The sequence below is a fragment of the Thalassophryne amazonica genome, chromosome 6 (genome assembly GCF_902500255.1).
Source record: "Thalassophryne amazonica chromosome 6, fThaAma1.1, whole genome shotgun sequence".
Taxonomy (NCBI): Eukaryota; Metazoa; Chordata; class Actinopteri; order Batrachoidiformes; family Batrachoididae; genus Thalassophryne; species Thalassophryne amazonica.
The window spans coordinates 66,584,886-66,607,484 of record NC_047108.1 but is presented as its reverse complement, the minus strand read 5'-3'; the positions used below and the strand labels follow the sequence as shown (position 1 = coordinate 66,607,484).

Below are 22,599 nucleotides of genomic sequence, written 5' to 3'. Positions count from 1 at the left end.
GCCTTGCCGCTTACATGTACAAAGTTCTCCAGATTCTCTGTTGCTTCTGATTATATTATGGACTGTAGATGATGGAATACCTAAATTCCTTGCAATTAAATGTTGAGAAACATTGTTCTTAAACTGTTGGACTATTTTTTCACGCAGTTGTTCACAAAGTGGTGACCCTCACCCCATATTTGCTTATGAATGGCTGAGCCTTTTGGGGATGCTCCTTTTATACCCAATCATGACACTCACCTGTTTCCAATTAGGTGTTCTTTTAGCATTCATCAACTTTCACATTCTTTTGTTGCCCCGTCCCAACTTTTTTGAAACGTGTTGCAGGCATCCATTTCAAAATGAGCAAATATTTGCACAAAAACAAAGTTTCAGTCTGAACATTTATCTTATCTTTGTGGTGTATTCAGTTGAATATAGGTTGAGGATTCGCAAATCATTGTATTCATTTTTTATTACATTTAACACAGCTTCCCAACTTCATTGGAATTGGGGTTACACACACACATATATACACATATATATATATACACATATATATATATACACATATATATATATATATATATATACATACACACAGTACAGGCCAAAAGTTTGGACATACCTTCTCATTCAATGCGTTTTCTTTATTTTCATGACTATTTAGTACATTGTCGATTCTCACTGAAGGCATCAAAAGTATGAATGAAAGGAGAGTGATGGAGTACTGCGGCAGATGACCTGGCCTCCACAGTCACCGGACGTGAACCCAATCGAGATGGTTTGGGGTGAGCTGGACCGCAGAGTGAAGGCAAAGGTGTCAACAAGTGCTCAACACCTCTGGGAACTCCTTCAAGACTGTTGGAAAACCATTTCAGGTGACTACCTCTTTAAGCTCATCAAGGGAATGCCAAGAGTGTGCAAACCACATAACTCCACGTGTTCATTCATGGTTTTGATGCCTTCAGTGACAATCTACAATGTACTAAATAGACATGGAAATAAAGAAAAGGCATTGTATGAGAAGGTGTGTCCAAACTTTTGGCCTGTACTCTGTGTGTGTGTGTGTGTGTGTGTGTGTGTGTGTGTGTGTGTGTGTGTGTGTACAACCCCTGGCAAAAATTATGGAATCACCGGCCTCGGAGGATGTTCATTCAGTTGTTTAATTTTGTAGAAAAAAAGCAGATCACAGACATGACACAAAACCTAAAGTCATTTCAAAGTTCCAGCATCATCACCTTGCCCAATGCAGATTCGAGATTCATCACTGAATATGCCTTTCATCCAGTCATCCACAGTCCACTGTTGCTTTTCCTTAGCCCATTGTAACCTTGTTTTTTCTGTTTAGGTGTTAATGATGGCTTTCATTTAGCTTTTCTGTATGTAAATCCCATTTCCTTTAGGCGGTTTCTTACAGTTCGGTCACAGATGTTGACTCCAGTTTCCTCCCATTCGTTCCTCATTTGTTTTGTTGTGCATTTTCGATTTTTGAGACATACTGCTTTAAGTTTCCTGTCTTGACGCTTTGATGTCTTCCTTGGTCTACAAGTACGTTTGCCTTTAACAACCTTCCCATGTTGTTTGTATTTGGTCCAGAGTTTAGAGAGGGCTGACTGTGAACAACCAACATCTTTTACAACATTGCGTGATGATTTACCCTCTTTTTTTGTAAATCTTTTTATTGAAGAAAAAAAAAACAAAAAAACTGAAAAACAAATCATCAGTGTGATTACAAAAGATTTTTCATTTTTTCCATTTTTCTTTTCTGTACACGCTCAAAACACCCCCCCTCCCATACCTCCCCCCACCGCGACTGGACCCAACCAATAATGACAGTAATAAGAATAATAAATTGACAGAAACCATACCAGCAATAGACCTTGGTTTTGTATAGGATAGACATGGGTAGATGACAAAATAAACAAATTAAAACAGTAAATAAGTAGCTCAATCTGCCTTCAGGGATCTTTATGGCCAACAAAGTGTGCCTTTGTGTGTGCTCAAGTTGTAAACCCATAGTATCTTTTTAATTTATTGCAATGTCTGTGTCTGTGGGAGCCCTTGGAGGCTACCAAAGTGTAATAGAAAGGGTTCCCAAACAGATTGGAATTTGTCTGAGCACCTTATAGCAAATTTGATCTTTTCCAAGTGCAAAAACAGCATTATATCTTTCAACCACTGAGCGACAGTAGGTGGCGCACTTGACTTCCAATTGAGTAAAATTCGCCTTCGTGCCAGCAGAGAAAAGCTATAATGTTCTGTTGGTTCTTAGATAAATTTGCTTCTTTGTTCGGTACCCCAAATAGTGCTATCATTGCACAGGGCTGCAAAGTAACTCCAAAAACCTTTGACAGTACATTAAATATATCAGACCAATAGCCTGTTAACAGATGGCAAGACCAAAACATGTGAGTCAAATCTGCCACATTAGTATGACATCTGACACAATTGCTGTCAATATTTGGGTAAATGGAAGTGATCCTTGCTCTACTCCAGTACAAGCGATGGACAACTTTAAACTGTATGAGGCTTAGTCTTGCACATGACGTGCTACTGTTCACTCTTTTTAAAACGTCAGTCCAAGTGTCTTCTGAGATTTCAGTTCCAAGTTCATTCTCCCAGTGGTTTTTGATCTTGTCCCGGTTGACAATGACCGTTTTCATGATGATTGCGTAACAGTGCGTAGTGCAACCCCTAAGGAGAAAAGGAGTCTTCAAAATTAAGTCCAAAAGTGATTCATTTGGAAGGATGGGAAATTTTGAGCTGTGGTTTTTGGCAAATTGGTGAGCTTGAAAATAACGAAACAAGTCCTTTTGCTGAAGCTCGTATTTGGCACACAGATCCTCAAAACAGGAAAATGTTCCATTAATATACAGATCACTAAACCTCTTAATTCCTTTCCTATGCCATGTAACAAATGTGTGGTCGAGGTGGGGCTGGTAGGAAATTGTGATTGGTACATAGTAGAGTATAAGTCAGAAGAGTATCCCTCAAGCCGTACTGCTTTCTGAATTGAGCCCATATTTTTAATATAGATATTACCACAGGGTTGGAAGTAAACCTGGAAAACTTCAATGGAAGTTTGGTTGAAACCAGAGCAGGAAGAGATGATGATATGCATGACATGTACTCCATTTCACACCAATCTGTATCTGCGGACTGAATCCAATATGCTATTTTGTGGAAATTTGCTGCCCAATAGTAAACTAAAGTTTGGCAGAGCCAACCATCCTTCCACCCTTGATTGTTGCAAGAACTCCCTCTTAATTGTAGGGTTCTGACCTTTCCATATGAATCTAGATATGAGTTTGTCAAGCTTACTGAAAAAGGACTTTGTCAAGAAAATAGGAATGCATTGAAATAAAAATAAAAAAATTTGGCAAAACATTCATTTTAATGCAGTTTACTCTGCCTGCTATGGTTAAATGTAAAACATCCCATCTTTGCAAATCTGAGTTCAATTTAGACATGAGCGGTGCTAAATTTTCATCAAAGCGGTTATTAAATGAAGGTGTTATGTTGATACCTAAATACTTAAATCCTGACCTAGAAATATGAAATGGTAGAGCATGGTCTGGGATTTGCTGAGCTAGTTCGTTTATGGGCAAGCATTCACTTTTTGTTACGTTTATACCCTGAGATTTGGCCAAAGTTGCGCAACAACGAAATGATTGTATTAATTGAATTCAATGGATCTGATATGTAAAGCTAAATCATCAGCGTACAACGACAACTTTGATTCCCATCCCCATCGTCTGATATCTCTTATTGAGGGTGTTGATTTGAGAGCCAGGGCTAGAGGTTCTATAACAAGTGTGAATAGTAAAGGGCTCAATGGGCAGCCCTGTCTGGTGCCCCTAGACAGAGGAAAATTTTGGGAACGGATGCGATTAGTGATAACTGAGGCTTGGGGGGAGGAGTAAAGCAGTTGGATCCACTTAATGAATGTCTTACCAAAACCAAATTTCTTTACGACATAAAAGAGGAAGTCCATTTCTACGCAATCAAATGCTTTTAAAGCATCTAAAGACACCACAATTTCTGGAACATTGGTTGATGAGGGGCTATATAGCACATTCAAGAGACGTCTTATGTTTGAGAATAAATGTCTATTTTTAATAAAACCTGTTTGGTCAGGTGATATGATATATGGCAATGATTTTTTCAAACGTGTAGCTAGTAATTTGGAGAGGATTTTAATATCTGTGTTTAAAAGAGATATTGGTCGGTATGACCCACACTTAGATGCATCCTTGCCTGGCTTTAACAAAAGAGTTATGATTGCTTCATTAAGAGAGTCAGGTAATTTGCCCTTTGACAGAGCATCATCCAACATATCTAACAGCAGTGGGGCTAGTTGTATAGAGAATCTTTTATAAAAATCGATCGGGAAGCCATCCAGCCCTGGTGACTTGCCGTTTTGCATGGCCGAAATGGCAGAGCTGACTTCCCTCAATACGATTGGTTCATCCAGGCATTCTCTTTGATTAGAAGATAGGGTAGGGATTTCCAGATTTTTGAAAAAGTTATGAAACAATGTTGTGTCCTTTAAAGATTCTGAGCTATACAAATCAGAGTAAAAATCTTTTAAAATATTATTAATTTTTTAAGGGGTCTGTTGTGGTCCTTCCCATTTCATCTTCAATTTCTGAGAATCTGTGCCGCCGCCTTAGACAAGTTGATGTGCCAAAAGACGTCCTGATTTTTCTCCCTGCTCATAATATAACCCTCGCAATCTCATAATAAGTCGTTCGGTTTCAGATGTAGATATTAAGTTATACTGTGTTTGTAATGATATCCTTTCCTTATGAAGTAAAGCGCTTGGGGATGTGGAGTTTATCTTATCTAATTCAAATATGGCTTCAGTCAACTGTTTTTGTTTATTTCTTTCTTTATTAATATAAGAAGAATATGCTATTATTTCTCCTCTAAGGTAAGCTTTAAGGGTTTCCCATAACAGTGATGGGGACACATCATCAATTCTATTAGTTTCCAGAAATCTATTTATGGCTATTTCGATTGAAGTGCAGAATGTGTTATCTGACAGTAGTGTGGTATTAAAACGCCATTGAGGCCGACAACTGTAGTTTTGGCAAAAAGTGAGATTCATTACTATAGGGGCATGGTCTGATTCTACAATGGCTGAATATTCAACTGTCTCTACTGAGTTCAAAAGCCTTCGGTCAATAAAAAAATAATCTATCCTAGAATAGGTATGATGCACATTTGAAAAGAAAGAATGTTTTACTATGTGGACTGAGATGCCGCCATGGATCCACACATGCAGCATGGTTGAAAAATTCCGAAAACCTACCAGCCATTTTAGAGAGGGTCAGCGCTTTGGGGTTAGACCGGTCTAAATTAGGATCAATTACGCAATTAAAAACTCCCCCCAAAATCAACAGGTTAATGTTAAGGTCTGGCAGCTGGGAAACAACTCTTTGTACGAATCCCACATCGTCCCAATTAGGAGCATAAATATTTACCATTAATACAGTAGTCTAATAAAGTGTCCCTGACACTATAACATACCGGCCTTGTGGGTCAGAAATGAAGCTGGAAGCGATGAACTGAATTTTTTTATGCATTATTATTGCCGTACCCCTTGCTTTACTGTTAAAACTAGAATGGAATATTTGGCCCACCCAGTGTTTCTTTAAGCGCAGTTGGTCTGAATTGCTTAAATGCGTTTCCTGAAGAAAAGCAATATCTGTTTTCAGATTTTTAATATGAGAAAATATTCTGCCTCTTTTTACAGGACCATTGAGGCCTTTAACGTTCCAGGATGTAAACCTCACGGCTGAGCCAGCATAATTTGCACTATTACTAGCCACATCCACACATTAGGCACGCTAATGCAAGTAATATTAACCTGTATCCTTTGACAAACAAAACGTCCATCATACCTAACATCTTTGAAGTCAGTGGTACACAGTAAGAAACAAAAAGCTTACAAACAGCCAAAATACAAATATAAAGGGTCCAGTGTACCCACTCATTCCCAAAAAATGCAACCCCTCCTAACTCTGCTAAAATAGCAGCACGCAGGATCCGTCCCTCTTCCAACACTTCCAAAAACTTACTCTCGTTCAATAACCTCGCTCTCGAGAGAACTCCTGAACAGTGACATAAATAAAAGAAAAAAAATAAAGGTAGGAAATCCACCTATAACTCGAAGTATTTGTTCACAATTGAATAAAAGAATGAAAACTTAAGCATGCAGATAAAGAACCAAGAACAGTGTCCACCGAAGCATGACTTAACAGTTCACAGTATATGTTGTTATTATTATTATTTATTTATTTATTTATTTTTTGGTTGTTTTTTGTTTTGTTCCCCCCCCACTTCAAATGCGCTTAGGTTACTTTACCCATTGTTGGATATGCTGCATTATTACTCCTGTTCCACCGACTCAGCTGAATTATCCAAGTTCTCCTCAGTCAGGGTGTCTGGGTTTCCCTCAATCTTTGAGTAGAATGTCTCAGCCTCCGCAGGTGTCTCGAACAGTAGTGTTTCCTTGCCATAATTAACGCGGAGACGGGCAGGGTAAAGTAGGTTGAACTGAATTCCTTTCTTGTAAAGGGCCGCTTTGACGTTCTTGAAAGCTGCGCGCTTCCTTGAGAGATGAACGCTGAGGTCGGGGTCGGATCTCAGGGTGTGTTCCTCATATGTCATTTCGTTCTGCCTTGCTCAGTTCAGAGCTCGCTCGCGGTCTTGAAAGCTGTGGAAAGCGACGATTATGGGTCTCGGACTCGGCTTGCCTTTTTTAGGTCTCCGTAGCGACACCCGGTGGGCTCGTTCCAGTTTGGGTGGTGAAGGAAAAATGTCTCCCATGTAATTCTTCAAGAGAGTTGAGACGAACGTGACCATGTCTGCTTTCTTTTCGCTGCCTTCAGGCACATTAATGATGCGAAGATTCACCCTCCTGGACCGGTTCTCCAGGTCGTCAATGCGATCCATCAAAGTAGCATTTAGCTTTTTCAATTCAGTGATATCTTGCTCAGCCTTGAACAGTGCATCAAAGTTGTCACCTGCTGTGGATTCCACCGCTGCGACCCTCTTTACCAGTTTATCCACCGTCACTTGAAAATTCGCTATGGATGCCTGGATAGGCGCCAGCGATATATTAGAGATGTCATGTCCATTTTCAAATGTTCACGTTTTTCCATTTCCGCAGCCAATATCATACCGAAGTCTTCGGCGTTAGCAGCAGCCACCATGTTAGCCACTTTGCTACTCAGCGTTCGGCTGGACTTCTTCTCAGACTCTTTCTTAGACATGTTTAATAACCTAAAACTAACCGTTTTGATGAGTAATAGCCTTGTAATACTATTACTTCGGCGTAAAGTTGTGTATATAGGTGTTTTCCGGTGTTTATAGTCAAAGTCTCAGGAGACCCTCATTCTCACATCTTGCTCCTACATGTCCCAAACCGGAAGCCATGATTTACCCTCTTAAGAGTTTGATAATCCTCTCCTTTGTTTCAACTGACATCTCTCGTGTTGGAGCCATGATTATGTCAGCCCACTTGGTGCAACAGCTCTCCAAGGTGTGATCACTCCTTTTTTAGATGCAGACTAACGAGCAGACCTGATTTGATGCAGGTGTTAGTTTTGGGGATGAAAATTTACAGGGTGATTCCATAATTTATTCCTCAGAATTGAGTGAGTCCATATTTTTTTCCCCTCTGCTTGGTCTAAAAAAGTAACCGTTACTGACTGCCACAATTTTTTTTCCAGATTTCTTATAGTGTTTCTTGAAGCCAGAAAGTTACCATTTGAAATGACTTTAGTTTTGTGTCATGTCTGTGATCTGCTTTTTTCCACAAAATTAAACAACTGAATGAACATCCTCCGAGGCCGGTGATTCCATAAATTTGCCAGGGGTTGTATGTGTGTGTGTGTGTATATATATATATATAATTGGTGAACGGGCTAGAGATATCACTGTAACAAGGGTGGCAATGACAACCTCCTGAATATCACACTGTGGCACTGAAACTGACCCCAAGGTCATCGTAATCGACTGGTGTCGGGGATCACCCAAATACACTCTTACGCTGAATATGAATGAAATTTGTCAACTGGTTCTTGAGATATCCCCCTGTATTTAATACCGGGGAAATCAAAATAAAGTAATCTAAGCATCATGTCATTTCAATTCTGCAGTTAAGAAGTACCAACCTTCTGCGTCACTATGAGGAACCGAAGAGCACTGAACTGTGGCATGGTGGGTGTGACCCCAGGCATTTTGGCAGGGAGAGAGTGAGGTGAGTCCAGCACAGTGCTGGGGTTCACCATCTTCTCCACCAACATGAGCCAGGCATCCAGGAATTCCCCTGTGCCATCTGGCAGATCAGCATGCTCCAGACCCTCAGACACAGGCACCTTACCACCCATGGACAGTGCCCAGTTAAATGTCCTGTACAAAAGCAACATAACCAACTATAAATAAACTTTGCAGCAGAAATATTGTGCAAAAATGTGATTTTAATGTACGTTTTACATATGGTTAAGCTATTATGAGTTTGGAAAAAAGTGCCTGACCACATCAAAAAATGTAAAGACAATTACAAATACATTGCTCCCATTTTTTCATGAGCAGAACTCAAAAATCTAAAACAAATATATACACAAAATACCTATTTCTCTCAAATGTTCACAAATCTGTCTAAATCTGTGTTCATGAGCACTTCTTGCCGATATAATCCATTCCACTTTACAGGTGTGGCATATCAAAATGCTAATTAGACAGCATGATTATTGCACAGGTGTTTCTTAGGCTGGCCACAATAAAAGCCTCTCTAAAATGTTCGGTTTTGTTGTATTGGAAGGGGTCTGGGAGGGTCAAAATCCAGTGAGTATCTGGTGTGACCACCATTTGCCTCACACAGTGCAACACATCTCCTTCACACAGATCAGCAGCCAGACACCATCGAACGTGAGCATTTGCCCACTCAAGTTGGTTACGACGACGGACTGCAGTCAGGTCGAGACCCTAATGAGGACGACGAGCATGCAGATGAGCTTCCCTGAGAGGGTTTCTGACAGTTTGTGCAGAAATTGTGTGGTTCTGCAAGCCAATTGTTGTAGCAGCTGTCCGGGTGGCTGGTCTCAGATGATCTTGGAGTTGAACGTGGAGGTCCTGGGCTGGTGTGGTTACACGTGGTCTGCGGTTGTGAGGCCAGTTGGATGTCCTGCCAAATTCTCTGAAACGCCTTTGGAGACAGCTCATGGTATAGAAATCAACATTCAATTCACAGGCAACAGCTCTGGTGGACATTCCACCCGTGACATTTTCCGATACCGGAGACAAGCCCATGTGAAACCTCTCAACTGCTGTTTGCTCTCTGCTTTGTTTGCTGCCGAGAGGAGGGGGAGAGGGGGGGTTTCTGGAGCCAGCCTGTTCGAAACTGAGAGCAGCGGCAAATTTAAGCCCAGCTCTCTGGTTCAAACTGTCCGTTTGTCGAGCACGGATTTTCTGAAAAAAAAAAAGAACCGAATTGCTGCTGAAAAGGTAGCCGCTTCACTGTTCCAAGGCTATAAAACGCCAGCTCGGCGTGCAGCCAAGAAGGACAGCAAACAGAGATTCTGTCCACTGAAAGGAAAAAAGGTCTCTATTAAAATCCTGCACGAGCGTTGCAGATGCAACATTTATTTTACAGTTGAAAGGCTGTTTCCAAAAAGTCTGTAGTTTGCGCAGCACAAAAACAGCGAAAGAAAAAGAGCGAGAGCGAAAGCGAGAGAGAAAGAACAGACAGAGCAAATGAGAGACAGACAGATGGAGGCAGAGACAGAGAGGGAGCGAGACAGGCAGAGACAGGGAGAGAGAGCTGTCTTTTCTCTTTAAGTCTATAAAAAAAATAAAATAAAAGGACTTAATTATTTCATCAAAACACCAAATCTAGGCTTTCATCTTTGATACACCTTCTGGCAAACTGTAGCTGAACTTTCAGGTCTCCTTTTTAAGAAAATCCTCATAAAATCAACAATGACAATATTAAAGTAAACAGAGCTCTGGTATCGGATCGGAAAAGTATCAGTATCGGCAGATATCCAAATTCTGGTATCAGGATCAGATGGGAAGTGAAAAATTGTGGATCAGTGCATCCCTACAACGACGTCAGGTTGCTGCCATGCAAGGTGCTCACTACACACCGAGAGCAACTTGGGGATTTTCCAGTCAGGCTGGGGCTTGAAACCAAGGATCCTCTGGTCTCAAGCCCAACACTTAACCCGTTTTTTCCCCACTGGCAATAATTGTTGCTGAAGTGTATCAATGTCATTTTTAATTCACAAAATCTCAAAGGTACTAATGCAACTTTTTCCACTTATAAAAAAAAATCTGGGCATAAACGGGTTAACCACTAGACCATCGCCTCCCCACCTGTGCAATAATCAGCATCTTGACATGCCACACCATTGAGGTGGGATGGCAAAGGAGAAGTGCTCAGTTTGACAGATTTGTGAACAATATTTGAGAGAAATAAGTCTTTCGCATGTATAGAAAATGTTTAGGATCTGTGATTTCAGCACATGAAAAAGGGAGCAAAAACAAAGTGTTGTGTTTATAATTTTAAGTGTATGTGAAATTTTGCTGTATTTTGAGCATTTACCAGGCAACAACAACAAAAAAAAAAAAGAATTTGTACACAGACTGGTTTCTATGTTCTAGGAAATATCTGTTCAACCAAAAAAAAAAGATTAAAAAAGCACAAAAAAATTGAACAGAAATAGAAACAAATATATATATTTTTTTCAATAAACTTGCGTAAACAAAGTCAACACATCAACCTGTGATAATTGTCTCACCTTTCTCATTCAGCTTAAACCCAAAACAACTGCACACCAAAGCTGTGCAGTGTAGTTTTGAAACCAAGTAAACTTGGACTTATTCTTCCAACGATCATAAAGATGACTCAGGGGAGTGTATCCTTATTCACTACCACATGTACACTTAAGAACAAGAAGTGGCAATGACAGACATCAGGAAGCTTTGTGTCAAAGAGATAAATCCAAATGGCATGTTTGAAATAACTGGAGTTAGCTACACCATTAGACAAGTTTCTGGGGGGTTCAAAAAACATGGGCCAGTAGAACTCTCTCACTCTTTCTTGATTCACAGGACAGGAACCAATTGTGCCAAATGCCGTAGGTGACAGCACTGCACCCAAATGCCATTTGCTACCTGCCCTAAAATGAAACTAAAACATCTTCACCTGATTCAGTCACCAACTCACTATTACTTTGTGTATGTCTTGGCTCTACCCAGACAGCAAAACATGATGCATAAAATTTTTCTCCCACCCCATTCGTTCACTTTCATGCTGTGCCCAAGTCTTACAATCTTATGAGAAAATTGCCGTTTCTTCTGGAACCATATAGACATTCTTATTAGGGATTGCCAATACAGCTTTTTTTGCCAGAGCAGACAGCAAAAATTAAAATGTAGGAGACCAATAACAGAATTTGAAACAATTATTTGCCTGCAGTTGAAATAAAAAAATAAAATAAAAAGTCAGAAATAATGAGACTATGATGTGAGCTGCATTGGAATATGAATCACTGGAAAGCAATGACTGCGGCTATACCAGATATTCCTCCATTTATAAATTTTCAGCTCAAGGCCAGCTGGCTCCCTACTTGTAAAACTTAGGGGTCAGACAGAATTTCAAGGATTCTCTAAGAAACTAAGTTTTAACATTATCCTACCCACTACCAACAGCAAGGGTGTAAACAACATATTTGGGTATAAGCCAAACTTAATGTTCATTTACTGTCAGAATCCCTTTAGTCATCAGTGACAGAACTCAGGGTGCATGTGTACCCACTTTTTTCTTCAAAGTTTACATCAGGGACCCCTGGTAAAGCCTGTCCATACAAAACAAGGCTGGACCAAATGTGAGACTTTTGTTAAGTCAGTCAAAACCCGTGTAGATGTTAGATTTTTATGTCTGCAACAGATTCTGGTATCTACACAGATTTTGACTATCGACTTAACAAAAGTCCATAATACAATAACATGCTTTTGGAGGGTGGTAAGCATTTTCAGAGGTCAACATCCATGCCCAGTCGCCCCAAAATGACCAACATTCTCCCGAGTAGACGAGGGCAAATATCTGTCATTTTGGGCAACTGGGCATGGACAGAGGGACTCTGAAAACGCATACCGCATGACAACTGCATGTTATTTGCATTATTATCACTTACTGAGATACACAAAACGTGGAATCACATTAACAATATTTAATGTCATTTCAAAACGCACGACACCCAGCAAACGCATACATAAAAAGTTGGCTCACTTTAACTTTTGTCATGTTGGCTGGTACCGCACTGCTCTCCAAATTCGCCAGGGTGTCCTCATCAAGCTGGCTGCTTTGGCTGCTGTTCATTGTCGGACTATCCATGATAAAATCATCCGGAATATCCATATTGAGACCAACACACACTTCTCGCCTTTTCATGTCATCGTCTGCTGACAGTTCTTGGATTGAGCATGCTACGATGTTATCACTTTATGCACAGCGGACGGGTACTGGGATACCCACCTGTTACTGCAGGCAGGTAGCGTAAATGTAAATCTATGCTACTGACCCAGCAACGCCTCAGTAAGTGATAATAATAGTCAATACCTTTCATTAACAATACCTTCAACTGAAAACTAAATTTGATGTAAACAACAGCGAACGTCTTTAAGACATCAAATGAGTAGAGCTATAGGGTTGTGAATTTTATGGATAGTGTTTTTTTAGGTTGTTTTTAGGCAGGTTTTAATCTCTTATTTTGTGATTTTATCAATGCTGTATCTGTCTTTCTGTGTTGTGATTTCATCAATGCTGTATCTGTTGCTCTGCTGTGTGTAGCACTTATGCTCAAGAGAAATTTCCGGCAGGGACAATAAAGTATATTTGATTAAATACGGTAAAAGGTAATGGACTGCATTTATACAATGCTTTTCCATGTGAATCAAAAGCTCACAGCACTTTACAATGATGTGTCAAATTCACCCATTCACACACAGATGTCAGGGGGCTGCTATGCACAGTGCTCACTACACACCAGGAGCAACTCAGGGATTCAGGACCTTGCCCAAGGGCCCATAATGATTGTCTGGTCTGGCTGGGGTTTGAACTGAAGATCTTCTGGTCTCAAGCCCAACACTTAACCACGAACCTCTCTCACAATATTGCTCATATTATTTGCTATGGTAATTGTGCAGTATTCAGTTAACTGGGACTTACTCAAACAAGGCATCATGCCCACCCGAACAGAAGAACTTTTGAAGCATAAGATGGTATGGGTATTTTCTCTCATCAAAAAAGCATGGGAGACGTAAAGCCACAGAGCAGATGAAGAATGTTAGCCTGCAAGAAATAATTAAAATAATAATAATGAAAAAGAAAATAGACGTCATATTACTTCCATTTCAAAGTTTGGCAAAAAGGTAGTCGAGGGTGGCCTGTTCTTTACCTAAAGCGAGGGTTGGTGTTAGGGTGGGGGCTGCCAACTGAGACCCTTAGTGAGGAGTTTTGTGAGAGCAGCAGGCTGTGGCCCGAGCAGCAGGTGTTGGGTGGTGGCCCGTACTTGTTGCATGATGGGAGCGGCGTTGGCGCACTGGGGAGCCCACACAGAGCTTCACCAGCAGGCCAAAAAGTTCAGCCAGGGCTCTACCTAGTCGGAAGAGGCTACAGAATGATAAAGACACGTGAATACAATCAGACCCATTAAACAATGACCAAATTTAAGAAAAACTAGCTGATTTACCCATTCTACGCATAGGTAATAAGAATTTTAGCCATGTCATTGTATATTTCATGTCACTTTAGTTAAGGTGTACTCATTTGCCCTGCATTGTGTATATGTTGTCATTAATTTTCACAGAACAATTTGTGACATTCATGAGACTCAGTGAATGATGATAAAAAGGTGTAGTATGTCATATCACTGCATGTTGTGGGATATATAATGCTCTTAGTGTCTCGGCAGATGTTTCCCTAGCTCGATTACTGTCATCTGTTTAGCACAAGGAGTTTTACAACCTAACACCCCTCGTTCGTGGAGGCAAATCAACAGTCTACCACTCTGAATGCTGTACACAGCAGGTACATTTAAGTCAAAAAACAGACGCCTTAACTCGCACGTGGCGCGCACTGGGCCGTTCTGATTCTAATTAAAGTCCACCCTAGCCACCACTACTACGCAGTAAGTTATGTGTGATGCTTGCTACCTGACCTGAGTACCATGTGAACTGTGAAAATAAAGGGTCTAGTGAGCGGGTTGTGATTCTAATATATAAGGCTGACCATGTGTGTGTTTGTGGCACGGGAAAGGGAAGTCTGGGGTCCCCTTCTGGAGCTGTTGCCCCCGCGACCCAAACCCAGAAAAGCAGCTGAAGATGAATGAATGAATGAATGAAAGATGCCACACAAATTATTTGTGCCACTCAAAAACAATTTGTATCCAACACAAGACAAAAAGAGCCCTCACAGGCCAGACCAGGTGCATAACAGGAGTGTCACCCCTTCTGTTGTCCACCTGGAGGCACTGTTGGCACCTCATCTGCCTTTGGTGGCTTTTGGCCAGGATCTCGTCTGCAACCAAATACGTGGGTGATGATCATTTGTGATTGATTTAGGCTGTGCATTTTTCCAACAATGATAAAGAATAAGTTATTTTTTACCCCTGCAACTGCTCCAGCAAGAGAGGAGAGAACAAGGAAGTGAAAGTCCTGTTTCTGCAGTAACGTGCAGAAAACAATGACCATAATATTCATGAAAAGCATGACAAATTATTAATCATGATTCAGTTATAGTAGGCCTATCAACAAAATTTAAAGACTGCTACATAGTTTGAAATCTGCACTTTCAATTATTGAATTTCAATTTATTTTCATTTATATAGCACCAAATCACAACAGAGTTGCCTCAAAGCGCTTTCAACCCACATTCAAACGAACACTCAGACTGTGGTCAATTGGACGGTCCGGCCACTTAATTCGGTCATGTGACTGACATACCGCCGTGTCAGACCACTCCAGAGGGCTAATAAGTGGACTTGCATTTCCACACTGGTTTTCCATCTGAATCAGATGCTCAAAGAGCTTGACAATGAAACCTCATATTCACCCACCCAATCCTAAGTCCACCACTCTCTAAGACATGATGTCCAAAGTATTCCATAAATGGCCAAGAGGGTGCAGGTTTTCTTTGCAACCACTGACTCCAGCAGGTGATTTCAGTGATTAACATCACTTAGAGCAGATGCCATGAGTTCATCAGTGAAATTACCTGCTGGAGTCAGTGGCTGCAAAGAAAACCTGCACCCTCTTGGCCCTTTCTGCAATACTTTGGACACCACTGCTCTAAGAACTTCAACCAGCTGTTTTCATGCGAATATACACTGAACAGAAATATCAACGTAACACTTTTGCTTTACTGCCACTGTTCAGGAGCTGAGCTCAAAGACCTAAAACTTTTTCTATATACACAAAAGACCTATTTCTCTCAAATACTGTTCACAAATATGTCTAAATCTGTTAGTGAGTGCTTCTCCTTTGTTAAGATAATTCATCCCACCTCACAGGCATGGCATATCAAGATGCTGATAAGACAATGTGATTACTCTACAGGGGTGCCTTAGGCTGGTCACAATACAAGGCCACTCATATTCCCTTCTTTTGTCACTCACTTTAGATTAATTTAGCTCAAAACTGTCCTCTGACCATCAAAAGTAAGTGCCATGCTATCTTCTTTGTTCGTGTTTGATGTACGTCTCATATGAGCTTTAGGACACTAACAAAATAACATTAAGTTACTTGTGGGAACTGATATTGCTTTTAGCATGGCAAGCAGGTGCTGATGTGTCTCAGACATCAACTCAACTATATTTATAGAGCACATTTAAAACAACTGAGGTTGACCAAAGTGCTGTACAGTGCATCACGCTTAGATTGTTGCAATTCAGCTGCTTTTGGTTTTGTGAGAACAAATAGTGCCAGTGCAGTACATTTGATGAAATAATTGTTTTCAGATCACAATTCAAACATTCATTTTTTTTCAACATAACACATACTATAACAAAATTATGTGAATCACAGACTAAAATAATGTCAGCTGCACTTTTGTATTAACAAATTAAATAAATGGACTGCATTTATATCGTGCTTTTTCCATCTGCATCAGACGCTCAAGGCGCTTTACAAATAATGCCTCACATTCACCCCGATGTGAGGGTACTGCCATACAGGTGCTCACTACAACACCGGGAGTAATAGGGGATTGAAGACCTTGCCCAAGGGGCCTTAGTGATTTTCCAGTCAGGCTGGGATTTGAACTGAGGATCTTCTGGTCTCAAGCCCAACGCCTTAACCACTAGACCATCACCTCCCCTAAAGCCATGACACTGCGACATCTCACCAGAGAGTATGGTTTATCTGTTTGATTCGTGTGGCCATAGCCGGAGTAAGCTTGGACTTTGCTTTGGGATCTGTTGCAGTGGGTTCATCAGTCTCCATAGGGGCCAATGCATCACCATCTAGACCCATACCCTCCAACAGCCCACCAGCAGAGGAATCCACAGGCAATGCTTCAGGCTCTGTGAGAAAGGTAGATAATATGAACCTATCAGATGGAAAACGTGAGATTTATGCAGTGACATAGTTACTCCTGCTTTTCTTGAAGGGTAGGGGTGGATAAATGTGACATTACCAGTTCTCCTAGAGCCAGATGCATTGGTTGCTGTAGTGCTTCCGGAAGGCTTCTCTTCTTTGGGCACCAGTTTCTGCATGTCAACCTGACCAAACTCACAGCCTGGAGGAAGACTACACAAACAACACCACACTACAGCAAAATGCAAAGTGAAAATAATGTGAGTAATGGATAGGAAGATTACCTGTTAGGTGTGCAAAGGGAAAGCAGAACAGTGCTTTCCCATACCAGAGAGCAATAGAGCTGACTCAACTTGTTGAGAACACTCAAGCCCAGCTGAGAACCCCATTGGTTGACAGAGATAGCTCTGATCTCACTCTGTTCACAAAGAGACACAAGAGTGACATTAACAGACACATACTATCTCTGTCTCAGAGTGATGCTGAATAACTAATTCATGCATTTATTTCCTCTAGGCTGGACTATTGTAATTCATTATTATCAGGTTGTCCTAAAAGATCCCTGAAAAGCCTTCAGTTAATTCAAAATGCTGCAGCTAGAGTACTGACGGGGACTAGAAGGAGAGAGCATATCTCACCCATATTGGCCTCTCTTCATTGGCTTCCTGTTAATTCTAGAATAGAATTTAAAATTCTTCTTCTTACTTATAAGGTTTTGAATAATCAGGTCCCTTCTTATCTTAGGGACCTCATAGTACCATATCACCCCAATAGAGCACTTCGCTCTCAGACTGCAGGCTTACTTGTAGTTCCTTGGGTTTGTAAGAGTAGAATGGGAGGCAGAGCCTTCAGCTTTCAGGCTCCTCTCCTGTGGAACCAGCTCCCAATTCGGATCAGGGAGACAGACACCCTCTCTACTTTTAAGATTAGGCTTAAAACTTTCCTTTTTGCTAAAGCTTATAGTTAGGGCTGGATCAGGTGACCCTGAACCATCCCTTAGTTATGCTGCTATAGACAGACTGCTGGGGGGTTCCCATAATGTTTAATGAGTGTTTCTTTCTCTTTTTGCTCTGTATGCACCACTCTGCATTTAATCATTAGTGATTGATCTCTGCTCCCCTCCACAGCATGTCTTTTTCCTGGTTCTCTCCCTCAGCCCCAACCAGTCCCAGCAGAAGACTGCCCCTCCCTGAGCCTGGTTCTGCTGGAAGTTTCTTCCTGTTAAAAGGGAGTTTTTCCTTCCCACTGTCACCAAGTGCTTGCTCACAGGGGGTCGTTTTGACCATTGGGGTTTTTACATAATTATTGTATGGCCTTGCCTTACAATATAAAGCGCCTTGGGGCAACTGTTTGTTGTGATGTGGCGCTATATAAATAAAATTGAATTGAATACTACCCTAAAACATCCACAATCATGCTTCAAGAAATTCATTAAAACTACAGCAGTTTTATATATGGAAGAATACAAAAAAAAAGCACATTAAAATATTTATATATGGATTTTTCTAAATTTTCACACTAAAGCTAATTTGCCCACTGATCTCTGTCAAGATAATGAACATAATTAACTGATTTAATCCTAAAAAGCCAAATCTTAAAACACACAATGAATAAATGACTATATTTACCTGCCCTACTCTGCAAGTATGGACAAACATGAGGATGTAGGCATGTGCAGCAGTAAGTGCATGTAGCAGTGGCGTGGCACGAGCTGACAATGTGGCGTCTGTGACATGGCCAGCATTTGCCAGTTCTCTGAGTAGCACAGACCCTCCAGGAACCTCAATGGGTCTGTGTAGCGGCTCCAGTGATGTCAGGATACTGTCTAGTTGGCACAGGCCTTCCTGAAGTACTTTGGGCTCGTGTGATAGAGTCTAAAAGACAAAAATTCAAATGTAAAATTTTTATACAACTCGGGTGTGTGTGGCTTTGTACCGTCTGTGAGGAGACGGCAAGTGACATGTTCCAGTGGCCCAGTAAAAACCACAATTGCATAACAAGAAATTATTCAATATGCAGGTTACTTCAAATAAGGTCAAAATGATGCGAAACACAGAAAAGGAAATATGACCTCTTATGGTGTACACAATCACAGCCTACTCAACATATGGACATGAGTAGAAAGTGACTCCTAACATGTAGGGAATTACATCCAGGTACAACACATCATTGTATATCCATCATGAAGACATTCCTTCCTGCTGCTCCCTTTTGTTCAAGTTTACTCCATCCAAATATCCATCTATACTGGAAAACTCCAATTTTTATATTGTCAAGATGTTCCCCTTTATCATGCATAATTAGGTTTTACCAAGTCTGAGATTCTATAAAATCTATTGATGTGGAGCTCCTGCCATGAATCAGAAGCACATTCAGTGGCATCAGTCAAAGCAGAAGTAAGAATGTTTCAGGAGGATACTATGTTTCTGCCTCCACCCATGCATAAGTGGCTAGATCAGGTGACCCTGAACCATCCCTTAGTTATGCTGCTATAGATGTAGACTGCTGGGGGGTTCCCATGATGCACTGTTTCTTTCTCTTTTTGCTCTGTATGCACCACTCTGCATTTAATCATTAGTGATCGATCTCTGCTCCCCTCCACAGCATGTCTTTTTCCTGGTTCTCTCCCTCAGCCCCAACCAGTCCCAGCAGAAGACTGCCCCTCCCTGAGCCTGGTTCTGCTGGAGGTTTCTTCCTGTTAAAAGGGAGTTTTTCCTTCCCACTGTCGCCAAGTGCTTGCTCACAGGGGGTCATTTTGACCGTTGGGGTTTTACATAATTATTGTATGGCCTTGCCTTACAATATAAAGCGCCTTGGGGCAACTGTTTGTTGTGATTTGGCGCTATATAAAAAAATTGATTGATTGATAAGTGAGTTCTCACACAATCCCAGAATGCCCCCATCATCCAGGTTCAGGTTATTTTATTAATACCCATAGGTAGATTTGTGTTGCAATCACAGAAAGCATCCAACTTAGAGCATATAAGGACAACACTAACATACTTAAAAACCAGACACATTCATAAAAGTGCTCAAAGCCACATCAAACCACAGCTTAGAAACTACCAAAATTGGTGCAAATTTTCCTACTATTACAGTTTATTACAGGCAGGAATTTTCAGACATGCCAGGACTTGGAAGAAACCTAAGCCACCAGATGTGAACCAGCTCAAGATTCAAGTTTAAACTTCCATCAAAACCAGTGTGAAACAATGACCAGTGCTGCCACAATTACTTTGAAAAAGTAATCAAAATACTGATTACTCAATTTTAAGAGTAACCAAGTTAGATTACTAGTTACTTTATTAGTTACTTTCAGCAGCTGCTGACAACAACCCCTCTGCCACCTCAACATGAAAATTATAACCCATTTTGCTAATATTCTTTAATAGAAGTGCATTTTTAATAGTAACAAACAATGTATGTCCTGACATATGAAGCAGAACTTAAATACTATTTCCTGAAAAAAAGTTTTTGTAAAACATGAAAAATGGTCAGTGTTTCTCGACTTCAATGAACATAAATACTTGTGTTATAAAAAAATAGATATCTTTCTTGACCTCATATTTAACTGTTGACAGCACTGTAACAGTAAAACTTTATAATCTACATTTTTTAGAAATGTAACAAATTCTTTTTAAACCATTTTTCTAAAATTTAAATACTTTCTAAACATTTTAGTTGTTGAAATTATTATTAAGTATAGTAGTATGAAAAAATGTCTTCAAAAGTGGACCTTTAATCTAGGGGTGTTGTGGGAGTGCCTCCCCCCGTCTGGATTTGCCGTCATAGCAGTTAGAATGAATATGTGTATTTACGCAGAAAGCATGACCAGATTGACAGGTAAGAAAGTTTTATCTGCGTTTTTTTTTTTTTTACATTAAGTTGTCCTCAGAGACTTTAGGTACATTTGGGTGGAAAAAGAAAGCTAGTATTTGTTGTGAACATGCAACCCCGAGTGCAAACAAGGGAGTTGCTGAAGGGACTTTTGCGTCATAAAATGCTAATTAATAAATAAACACAAAAGGCAGCTTCTGACCTCTTGCAACACTGATCTTAGCTCAGCAAGAACACATTCACGCCAAACAGTTCAATCTTTGCCTCATCAGATCAGAGAATTTTGTTTCTCGAGAGTCCTTCAGGTGCATTTTGGCAAACTCCAGGCAGACTGCAATGTGCCTTTTACCAAGGAGTGGCTTCAGTCTGGCCAATCTACCATACAGGGCTGATTGGTGAATTGCTGCAGAGATGGCTGTCGTTCTGGAAGGTTCCCCTCTCACCACAGAGGAATGCTTGAGCTCAGACAGCGTGACCATCAGGCATGTAGACAGGCGTGTGCCTTTCCAATTCCTGTCCAATCAACTGAATTTACCCCAGGTGAATTCCAATTAAGCTGTAGAAACATTTCACATTGTCATTATGGAGTATTGTGTGTAGAATTTTGAGGAAAAAAAACAGTTTCATCCATTTTAGAATAAGGCTGTAACAAAAAAATGTGGAAAAAGTGAAGCGCTGTGAATACTTTCCAGGTGAACTGCATTCCTTAGATTTTTCACTGTTATATCGATGACAACACTTACAAGCAACCACAAAGCTGAGCCTCTAGCAGAGACTGCTTTTAACAGGCTCCACTCATGATGGACGTGCATGCGCACTATGTCTTCTCACAGTGGAGAGCGGCTGCTGCTTTTACTGTGACTGCATCATAATTAACAGTTATCACTTAAAAACGAGTCGTCATAACACGATAAACTTATGTAAACTTTGCAAATAATCTGTGGCTCCGTTCTTAACGTTAGCAGCTACATTCCAATCAACAGCATGCTGGGAAGTTTCCTCAAAGCTACATAAACAGTCAGAAACACGAGTGCTCACAAGTACTCTGTTTTCGGTAGTCTCCACAGCTGTTTGTTGCGAATGATATATACTTTGAGACCGGTCACGGAAGTGCACAAAGTAATCCCGGTGTATCATTGGATGGTCACTAACCGCCTAAATCTAAGCTATCATTTCTGTGTCTTATGTCCTTTAATAGCAGCTGTTATTGTGCTGTGCTGTTTTCTAAAACCAGACTGATATGGAGATAAAATACATTTTTTTATCTAAAAAGTCTTTAAGTTGTTCGCTGACAAACCTTTCAAGGACTTTTGCTAAAATGCATAATTTAGATATGGGCCTGTAGTTGTGAATAACTGAGGGGTCCACTCCTTTCCGTTGAGGGACCTGACTTTGATCTTACATGTATTTTTATATAAGTTGTTTCATTTCTTCAACATACTTGAGCAAGAGTACATTTAAAGATGACAAATATCTTCCTACAAAAACAACTGACAGCACCCATGACCAGTATTTAGTCTTTTTCCTAACAGTTCATACTCTGACTAATAGAAAATGGTCACGATTATTTTTTTTTGTACCTTTTACATTATGCATTCTAACAAATGTTTTTGTTTTGTTTTTTCCTGGTAGTTTCTTGGTGTGTCTCAATTATTATTGAGAGTATGTTATACAAAAAGCACTTCAATAACTTTGTAGCCAAATACATCAAGAATGCTCCTTTGACAAAACTATAATGTGCAGCATCTACTCCTTTGATAAACTGCATCAGCTGTAGAAATACATTCAGATTTGTTGCCATGTGAAGATTTATACATATTGGTCACTGCAACAATAAATTTGATCCCAATAGTTCAGTTTAATCCCCATTTCGCATCTTTACGGCACTTCTCTGTACCACAGTAGCCGGAGGTTCGAGTGTGTACCATGTATGCAAAATATGTAACAGGGAGCTCTGCACTAATCGTTATTCTGCTCTTACCAATATGGACTTGCAGACACCAGCCACAGCCTGACAGGCAGCAGATGTTGGGAAGTCTATGGGCAAATTGGGTAGTCCCAGAATAGAAACAAGAGGCAGCAACCCCTTCTGGTTAACAAACTCCTGGCAATGGTCATCTGTAGTGTTGTTGCTTAGTATGGATTCCACAAACTTCATCTGAAAAATAGATG

The 22,599-nt window shown here is 40.5% G+C and overlaps 1 protein-coding gene across 1 annotated transcript in view; it reads right to left on the bottom strand.

Moving 5' to 3' along the window:
- huwe1 (HECT, UBA and WWE domain containing E3 ubiquitin protein ligase 1) overlaps positions 1-22,599 on the bottom strand; it is a 201,263-nt gene that overhangs the window by 100,569 nt on the left and 78,095 nt on the right. Inside the window, 10 exon segments of the mRNA XM_034172372.1 lie at positions 8,166-8,403; positions 13,226-13,348; positions 13,455-13,475; positions 13,477-13,526; positions 13,528-13,669; positions 16,400-16,577; positions 16,691-16,803; positions 16,875-17,008; positions 18,219-18,464; positions 22,409-22,585. Coding sequence (XP_034028263.1) covers positions 8,166-8,403; positions 13,226-13,348; positions 13,455-13,475; positions 13,477-13,526; positions 13,528-13,669; positions 16,400-16,577; positions 16,691-16,803; positions 16,875-17,008; positions 18,219-18,464; positions 22,409-22,585 — 1,422 coding nt within the window.